Source organism: Phyllopteryx taeniolatus, chromosome 16 (genome assembly GCF_024500385.1).
Source record: "Phyllopteryx taeniolatus isolate TA_2022b chromosome 16, UOR_Ptae_1.2, whole genome shotgun sequence".
NCBI lineage: Eukaryota > Metazoa > Chordata > Actinopteri > Syngnathiformes > Syngnathidae > Phyllopteryx > Phyllopteryx taeniolatus.
Genome location: NC_084517.1, coordinates 2,119,893 through 2,130,057, shown reverse-complemented (window position 1 = coordinate 2,130,057; position 10,165 = coordinate 2,119,893). Strand labels below are relative to the sequence as shown.

General features: G+C 39.1%; 1 protein-coding gene across 3 annotated transcripts in view; it reads left to right on the top strand.

Annotated features, from left to right (window-relative positions):
• Positions 1-1,357: 1,357 nt before the first annotated feature.
• cog1 (component of oligomeric golgi complex 1) overlaps positions 1,358-10,165 on the top strand; it is a 63,049-nt gene continuing 54,241 nt past the window's right edge. For all 3 annotated transcript variants that reach the window (XM_061750039.1, XM_061750038.1, XM_061750040.1), the window contains exons 1-3: positions 1,358-1,713; positions 4,976-5,217; positions 8,214-8,395. In XM_061750039.1, the coding sequence (XP_061606023.1) occupies positions 1,408-1,713; positions 4,976-5,217; positions 8,214-8,395 (730 nt within the window). In that variant the 5' untranslated portion in view covers positions 1,358-1,407. The remainder of the gene's footprint in view (positions 1,714-4,975; positions 5,218-8,213; positions 8,396-10,165) is intronic.

Below are 10,165 nucleotides of genomic sequence, written 5' to 3'. Positions count from 1 at the left end.
ATGTTTCATTCAGAACCAGGCGTAACGTACTGGTGTCCTCTCTCAACCGGTTTTGTCCGTGAATTCATTGGATTTGTATTATTATTTTTTTAAAATATTGAATCTTTGTCTAGTGTCAGAGCACAGCCTGATCAGCAAACTTGGTGGCTGCATCAGAAAAGTAGGCGGCGAGTGTGAATTAAAAAAAATATATATATATTTTTTTACATTATAATGAAATAAAACACAACATTAAAATTCTATATACAAAAGTGGTCAAGCAGAGGTGGTGGGAGGTGGGGCCACAAATGGGCCAGCACTGTCTCTAATAACCAGTTCATAAACTGTGGATGGCTCATTCCAGAAATGGAGGTAAAGATTAAATATCAGCATTTTTGCTAAACTGACCATTTACTTGATAATGTATTTCTTTATTTTTTTGTAATGTTTATTTATTTAATTATTATTATTATTATTATTATTGTTATTATATATTTATTTATTTTATTATAAGACTGGTATAAACCATCATATAACTATGATTCGCGGAGATCAACCATCAACAGTATACATTTTATGAGATATTTCATTTGTCAAATATATTTTGCTGTGTCAGATAAAACTTTTTTAAAATCTGTAATAGTTGATATGTAAGTTGGCCATCAAGCTATTTGCTAATTTAAATAATATTTAATAATCACTTTTACTACAGTTACAGTATGGTTTCATTTTATATCAGTACAAATCTAATTTTACGTTTGTTTCTGTATTTTGTGTGTGGATGATTTGAAATTTCATGGGACAGAAATTGTCTTGCAATTCCGAAATGAGCCATATGTGATGTGGGTTTTCTTGATAAAACAGCACTAATGTTTACATTTAACCAATTTTATGAGCAGAAACCCCTTCCCTTCGGATAGGTTTATTTGAGGAACCTAGTGAGAAAAGTTAGCCAAGCAAATAACAACAATCATAGTTCTAACTTTGGTTAAAAAGGAAATACTTTATTTTGTTTGGAGGCTGGTTCACCTCCAGTGGAACAGTATTATGGACATACGGGACTTCATAGTATTAGCCACAAAGTCAGCAAAATGTATTTTCATTCACAAAATGATGTTATGAAGACGAAATACAATCAAAAGTAATCGCAAGGCATGTACACTAATAGCGCCACTTCGACACATTCAATATGGCGACATCGACGTACGACTCAACGCGCATGCCTGAGAGTGTCTAGATATATTTGTTATATAAGATCTTTGTGTCTGAATATCCGCGTACAGGAGGTCAGGAACACATTTTTTGGCGAGCAGCTTTGTCAACCAATACAAAGCGTCCTAAGCCATTGACGTCATCATTTGACGACGTGTAAAGCGGAAGTGTGCTTCTCTGTTTCCGGGTAGCAGCTGAAGTTGTTTTGGAGGAGCAATGACTGCCGACCCGGCGTCGTCTCTCCGGATGTCGGAGATCGAGGACCCGGTGGTCCTGTTCGAGCGCTACTGCACCGAGGACATCCGCGGCATCGAGCGTAAAGTCCGCGGCGAGATCGAACAAAAGAAGGAGGAACTGAGGCAGATGGTGGGGGAGCGCTACCGGGACTTGATTGACGCCGCAGACACCATCGGAGAGATGAGGCAGAGTTCAGGGAGTGTTGTCCAGTCCATCCAGGACATGTACCAGTACTGCCACCGGCTGAAACAAGCCAAAGCCCTCGTGAACAGCCCAAATCCGGAGGTGAACCCAGCCTAGTGTTGCCCTGTTTTTTTTTTTGTTTCCTTTCCTGCACTTAAAGGAGATATTGATATATTCGGCTTGGAAACTGCATTCCACAAATATTAGCTTGAGAATCAACCTAGTCGTCATTCCTCGCTCGTGTAACTCCTGCTATGTCTCTTTCAGGATCCTACTAATTCGCTGAGTTGGCCATCTACTAGTGAGCTTTTTCTAGTAGTGAGACAATTCTGCAAACTAGTAGAAATAGTTATTTGTTTACTGAACCTCCATTTATCTAGGCAAGGCAATTGAGAACATATTCTCATTTGCAATGCCCACCTGGCTGCAGACAGCAGAGTTAAATAAAGAAAACTAAAAGCAAATACAAATGCATTATTTTACAATGTGATGTGCACAAAGTTGTACTTAAAACTAAAGATAAAACATACAGTCAACAAAATAATAATAAAAAGACAATCATGAATAAATAATCAAATATAATATTCGCCAATCCCCCCCCAAAAAATTTCCCTCTTTTTGCACTTGTTGACTAGGGCGCACTAGTGGAACAACTAGATGTTATTATTGGGTCACTAGTTGGGTCACATTCTACTAGTGTGCTGCATTGTCTTACTAGTGAGGGAAAAAAAGCGTAGTAGGACACAGACAATTCAGCGCACTCGTATGATATTGAATAAATGCTGAAACGGCTTGCCATACGATCAGGAGTTAAAGTCATTTGATTAAAAGAAATTACTGTTGTATGAGGTGGCACGGTGGGGGGATGGTTGGCACATCTGCCTCACAGTCCTGAGGTCCTGGCTGCAAATCCGACCTCCCTTGTGTGGGTTTTCTTTGGATACTCCGGTTTCCTCCCACATCCCAAACACATGCATGGTAGGATATTTGAAGATTCTTAAGTTGTCCGTAGGTGTGAATGTGAGTGCGAATGGTTGTTTGTTTGTATGTGCCCCGCAGTTGGCTGGTGAACAGTTCAGGGTGTACCCAAAGTCAGCTGAGGTAGGCGCCAGCACACGCGCGATCCTAGCAGGATAAGTGGTACGGAAAATGGATGATTTTTTTTTTTTTTGTGAATTTATTTATTTATTTACATTTTTTAACTTGCTTGGAAGGTTGTTTGCTAACATGTAACATGCAAGTAAACATACCACTGCAATATTGTATATTCAAGTTTTGGGGAAATAAGAAAAGGTTTAAATAGGATTGGGCATTGTTTGAATTTGAGCGGTTCCGATTCTGGTTCCTTAATTCGATTCCGGTTCCAAACGATTCTCGATTCCAGTTTCTTTTAGGGGGCTGGCTCAAAGAAGTTTGCATGGTTTAAATAAAGGGTGTCCAAATTATGAACATCCATTTTCTTAGCAACCCTCAGCATAGACTAATACGAACATTTGACTGTGGGTTCTTGATAACCAGTATCAATATCAAACATATGCACTAAAAGGCAACGTGTGTGGAAATAACCCAATTGACTTAATATTCATTCATTAATTTTTTCGCTAAAACCTAAAAATAGCATTGTTTAAATAGTTATTTGGGACTGTTTCATCATGTCAAAGTGTTTATATGTGCAAGTTTTAACTTGACTTCCTGTTTTAAGCTTGTAGCCTTTTTATTTTAAAAGGTACACACTGGAAGTCAGCATTTTGACACAAAAAGTAACTTCACATGACACCGGTGATTTTTATTCATTTATTTTTTTTAATGGATGGAACCAAATGCTATAAAACTCTGATTCCTTTCCTGATTTTCACAGATAAGGCACAAGGTTAGTGTTTGTGATACCGTGATGGTTAGTGTTTGTGATACGTTTATGTGAATTGTGTCCCAATTCATTGTGATGTAAAGTTGCTACGGTGACGTTTTAGCTCAATGTTAAGCTTTTTTTTCTGTCATCGGCGCTTACGTTGGTTTGAAGACCAGAATAAACGCTAAAAACCGTCACTGCAAAAGTGCAACCAACCGTTTACCTTGTTAGCTGTCTCAATGTTGGCATAGATGTATTTTATTGTTACACTCAACCAGTTGACTGAGACATCCATATTCTATACCACTTAATTAGGGTAATGGGTGAGCTACAGCCTATCCAAGATGACTTTGGGTAGGGTAGGCTACATCGCGGATTGGTTGCCAGTCAATCGGAAGGATCATATGTACAAAAAAAACATCCATACATATGGACAAGTTGGAGTCTTCAATTAACTTGCATGTTTTTGGAATCTGAAAGGAAGCCTCAGAATGTACCTTTTTTTTAAATTTTATTGAATTTTTTTCCTGCACATTAACTCGTTCACTGCCAGCCTTTCCAGTTAACATGGATATTTGACTTCCAAAGCAGTCAATGGCAGTGAATGTGTTAAGAACAATAGCCCCATTTTTGTTTGAATTCCTCTTTTACAAAAAAGACAATTCAAGCGATAGGTTTTTCCTCATGTTTTTGAAATTGTAAGTTGAAAGCTGGAGCTGGCTACTTTTGTGGGCTGAATGGGTGGCAAAAATGGTGAAATTAAATGCCAGTATTTTGAGGGTAATGTCACATCAGCAACATATTGGGGGGAGGGGTGGGGGATGATGAACTAGTTCATTTTTTGAATGGTGAATTTTGTTAAAACTTTTTTTAATTGTGAACTATTAACTGAACTAGTTCAAATTTGGAACTGAATTTTCAACTAGGTCGCGTAGAAAATGAACTTTCCCAACACTGCCAACATCGTTGGTCTTTTGGTTATCTTGCCGTACACACACCGTGAATGCGCTGATGACTTGGACCTCTCTCGTTTAGCATTCACAGTCGGCATGGAGCTCAAAATGGGCAAAACCGTGCAGAGCAATTTCTCTCCTGGCAGATGAATGGATAATTCTACAAAATGTAACCACAATTGGAACAGAGAGTACACGAACAATGATAGCTGCAGCAAGACAGCTCCCATTCCAACACATGCCTTGTATTGCTCACATTTTGCAAAGAGCCATTACTATTAGTCTTGCTGATAGTGGGTTTTGTGATGCAATTTTAACTTGAAAATAATGACACTTTAAGTTTAGGTCTGAATTTTGGTTTGTATTGAAATACAATTAAATGCATTTTTCAAGAGTTAACATTATTCACATCTGTCTATTATTTGATTCAGTTGTGCACTAAAGTCCATTTAAATAAATAAAAAAAACATTTTGGGGGACGAATATTGATATATGAATTGAGATTAATTAATAAATTATTTTTTTAATCAAGTCCCACCACTTGACTGTCTTTGTCATATAGAGGCAGTGGCAGGACAAGTTCTACACCATGGCTTCTCAGATCAAGCTCCTGTTGGAGATTCCCGAGCGCATCTGGAGTGCAATGGAGGCCTCCCAGTACCTTCAGGCAACTCGTCTCTACCTACTGTGTTGCCATCTGCACAGTCTCCTTCAGGTGGAAGCTGCCACAGGGGGTCACTACAGTCCTGCCCTGGCCCGCTTCCCCATCCTTGTCCGACAAGTAGCCACAACCAGTCACTTTAGGTACTTGATGCTTTTTCATTCACCTTTATTGTGACAGAAATGAATTTACAGTAGTTGTCACTGTGAATGATAATTCACTCTGCTCATCAGAATGGGACAATTAATATAATTGTTTCTCAAAAGAGTTTTCCACACATTAATCTGGAAGCAAGTAAATATAAACTGTTCGGAATATGGTTTGAAAATCTAGTATATAGTGGATCTTCTAAAATAGAATGCCCCTGAAGTTTTAATAATTTTGAAGGTTTACCTTTTCAGAAATATGACTCCAGTTACACAAAACGTTAGTTAGTACCACCATCCTGCATAGTATCGTGTGAGATCTCAGCTTATCAAGCAGTACTCTGCATGTGTTTTTTAAGTTTTTGTTTTGTGTTTGTCTTTTTTTCCTTCTGTTCAGTCAAAGACATTACGGATAGAATCATGCAAGATGGTAGAGTAACTTAAAAAAAACTCAGTTGAGCAAGCAGCAAAGGATTAAGTCAGTTTACTTGTAATTATTGTATTTTTTTGTGACGGCTATTCCATAGAGAGGCCTGTTATAAAAGGATTGTTAACATAATTTACATGAAAAGACGAGGAATGACTGACCTGATTTGAAATTATGTGGCATCAGCAGACTGACATTAAATGGCAAAGGACTGTCCCAATACATTTTTCCAATGTGACCACATTTGAGTTAAACACATTAAAAATATTTTAGGAACACAAAAATTGGGGTGGCACGGTGGGCGACTCGTGAGCACATCTGCCTCACAGTTCTGAGGACCGGGTTTCACATCCCTGCCCTGCCTGTGTGGCGTTTGCATGTTCTCCCCGTGAGACCTTTCATGTTCTCCCTGTGCCTGCGTGGGTTTTCTCTGGGGACTCCGGTTTCCTCCCAAATCCCAAAAATCCCATGTGCTATTGACACACATTTTACTCAACTTTATTTCTAGAGCACAAAAAAAATAACTGCAGCTCTAACAAATACTGAGCAACATTTGTTGGCAAACATTATGTTGTAGTTTATCCATCTCTTCCATTTTGTTTCATTTAAAAATAATGGAAGTAAATGTATCTGTAATTTATTTGTTGAAATATGTGTTGTTACCATTAATATTTATATATTAGTTAGTGGTCACACTACTTAAACAAAAAAAAAAAAAGTAGAGTGCATTGAATTAAGTTAAAGCGATCAAACCCTGCAGCGAAGATAAAAAAAACGCAAGTGATTGAAACCCCCTCAAAACGTTTATAACTACCTCTATTTATAGTTTATACTGTAAATATACCACAAACTATGATCGCCAAAAAGTTCAATATCATTTCAAACTCGTTTTACAACATTAACTTAAAAAATGGTTTGCAGATGATTAGTTCTAAAAAAACAAAATGCACCCAAAGTGCACATGTAAATTCTAAAGATGTACTCTACACTAGTAACATACATCACACACATGGTGTCTTGTTTTGTTCTTACTCTTGCGATAAACCCTGGGAATACTATACAAAAAAATGTCTGTGGCCAGATTATTTGATAGAAATCTCAATGCAGAGGATTTAACAATTATGAGTGAGGGTATTGGAATAAATAGGTAAATCAGAGAATTTTCTTTCTCTTATCCGAGGTCGGGTCACGAGGGCAGTAGCTTTAGCCGGGAAGGTAAGTCTTCCCTCTCCCCAGCCAGTTCATGCAGCTTTTCTGGGGGGATTCCGAGGTGTTCCGAGGCCAGCCGGGAGACATAGGTCGTCCCTGGGGTCTCCTCTCGATGGGACATGCCTGGAACACCTAACCAGGGAGGCTTCCATGAATCATCCAAATCAGATGCCTGAGCCACCTCATCTGGCTCCTCTCAATGCGAAGGAGCGGTGGCTCTACTCTGACCCCTCCCGGATAACTGAGCTTCTCACCCTATCTTTAAGGGAGAGCCTGGACACTCTGCGGTGGAAACTCATTTCGGCCACTTGTATCTTGTTCTTTCGGTGTCGACCCATAGCTCATGACCATAGATTAGGGTAGGAACGTAGATCGACTGGTAAATTGAGAGCTTCGCCTTTCGGCTTAGCTCTTCCTTCACCACAACAGACCGATACAAAGTCCGCATCACTGCAGACGCTGCTCCGATCTGCCTGTTGATCTCCCGTTCCATTCTTCCCTCACTCGTGAACAAGATCCCAAGATACTTGAACTCCTCCACTTGGGGCAGGTTCTCATCCCCGACCTGGAAAGGGCACTTCATCCTTTTCCAACTGAGGGCCATGGTCTCAGATTTGGAGGTGGTGTATTATCTATTTATGAATAAATTAAAATAAGTGCATTTCTTTCCCTCAATTGAACCCCTGCCCCCCAAATGTCTGTGCATGTCCCTATTTGAAGACCCTTATGTATAATTGCATTGAATATATATATATATATATATATATATATATATATATATTTTAAACCCAACAATTCTTGAATAAGCAGGGAGAAACCTCCAATAAGTGTTTTGGGGGTTGGTTCCCTCCCCACCCAAAAAAAAAAAAAAAAAAAAAGTTTGTTTTAATTGGATTTAAAAAAAAATAAAATAAAAATCTGTGAATAGGTGAATCAGTGGGTGCCGAATCGCAAGTATACTTTGGTCCACTGTATTTCACTTAACATTTTTTCCATATGTGAAAAAAATGAAATGGAAAAAAATTTGATTGTGTTGGATCACCAAGCTTCCACAAGCTGATGTACAAGTAGGTGTGAGCCACCACCGAGCAGGAAACTCGGACAATAATGAAAATGCTCCTCTTCTTTGCTCTTTTAATTTATGCATTTTGTCAGGTTTTGACAACAAAACAGTTGCAAGGCCAGCATTTATGGTCATAAATAAATACAGTACACACACACACACAAAGCATGTTTGGTTGATCCCTTTGTTTGTCGAGTGTCCACAATTGAATTTCTGACTGCAAATCTTTTTTTTGCCATATAATAATGAATACTCAAGTTTTTTTTTTTTTTTTTTTCTCTCTTTTTCTCCCAGGTCCACCATTCTTTTAGACAGCAAGTCTATGCTGCGGGGACGGGCAGTGTCTGACCAGGCTATAGCCGAGGCCCTCCTGTCCACGATGCTTCTGGAGGACAGCTCGCCGCGCCAGGCACTTGCTGATTTCTTGTTAGCGCGGAAGGCCTCCATCCATCAGTTGCTCAACCAGCCACAACATGGTAGTATAACAGTATAAACAGCATGTTTTCCCTAATACTATGCATACACTATATACCATTTCTTTTTTGCAACCTCCTCAGTTCTCGATCCTCACCCCTCTCTCTATATATATGATATATCTAATATATATAGATAGATGGCTAGATAGAGATCGCTATAGATATACTGTGGCTGAAATATTTAACATGCCACCATTTTTCTCACTTAATATATTTCCAAAGGTGCTATTGACCTGAAAATTTCACCAGATGTTATATCTAAATACATAAATAATCCATACATACATGGAAAGTAGAACACATAAAATCAGAAATTAAGTAATGTGAAATGACACAGGGAAAAAGGATTGACCACGCCAACTGGTATTTATTTAATACTTTGTACAAAAGCCATTGTTTGCAATGACAGCCTCAAGATGCCTCCTGTATGGAGAAACTAGTCTCCTGCATTGCTCTGGTGTGATTTTGGCCCATTCCTCCACACAAGCAGTCTTCAAATCTTGAAGGTTTCGTGGGCTTCTTTTATGGACCTTGAGTTTCAGTTCTTTCCATGGATTTTCGATTCGATTCAAGTCAGGTGATTGGCTGGGCCATTCTAGCAGCTTTATTTTTTTTCTTTGAAACCAAGTGAGAGTTTCCTTGGCAGTATGTTTTGGATCATTATCCTGCTAAAATGTCCACCCTTGTTTCATTTTCATCATCCTCGTAGATGGCAGCAGATTTTTGTCAATAATATCTGTCTACATTTTCCCATATATTCTTCCTTCAGTGATGTCAAGTTTTCCAGTTCCATTTTCTGAAAAGCAGCCCCATACCATCATGTTCCCACCTCTGAACTTCACTGTTGGTATGGTGTTTTTAGGGTGATGTGCAGTGTCATTTCTCCTCCAAACGTGGTGTGCATTATGGAATCCACAACTTCAATTCTCATCCGACCAGACTATATTCTCCCAGTATTTAACTGGCTTGTCTAAATGTTGTTCAGCAAACTTTAAACGAGCTTTGACATGCTTTTTTTTTTTTCTTTCAGCAATGGGGTCTTGCGTGGTGAGCGTGCATACAGGCCATGGTGGCCTCACGGTTTTCCTTGTGACAACAGTACCTGTTATTTCCAGGTCTTTTTTATTCTCTCCACAGGTGGTCCTTGGCTCTTGGACACCTCTTCTGATTATTCTTTGCACTCCTCTGTCAGAAATCTTGCGAGGAACACCGGATTGAGGCAAATTTATGGTGGTATGATTGACTTTCCACTTAAGTATTATGGCCCCAACCGTGCTCACTGGAACAGTCAGAAGCTTAGATATGCGCCTGTAACCAATGCCATAGTTATGTTTTGCAACAATTGGTTTGCGATGGTCTTGAGACGGCTCTTTGCTCTTACCCATCACGAGATGTCTTGATTCACACCTTAGCGATGAGACCTTTTTGTAGGCCATCAATTAGGACTGAACCAGCTGATATTTGCACTGACAAGAGGCTGGATTGCTGTTTGATCATTGATAGATTTTAGGTGTTGTCTTGGCTTCCCCTGCCTTTTTGCACCTCCTTTCATGTGCTCAATACTTTTTCCCTGTCTCATTTCACATTTTTACACACAACTTACAACCCCAATTCCAATGAAGTTTGGATGTTGTGTTAAACATCCCAACAAAGCTGGGATAGGGTCATGTTTACCACTGTGTTACATCACCTTTTCTTTTAACAACTTTCAATACACGTTTGGGAACTGAGGACACTAATTGTTGAAGCTTTGTAGGTGGAATTCTTTCC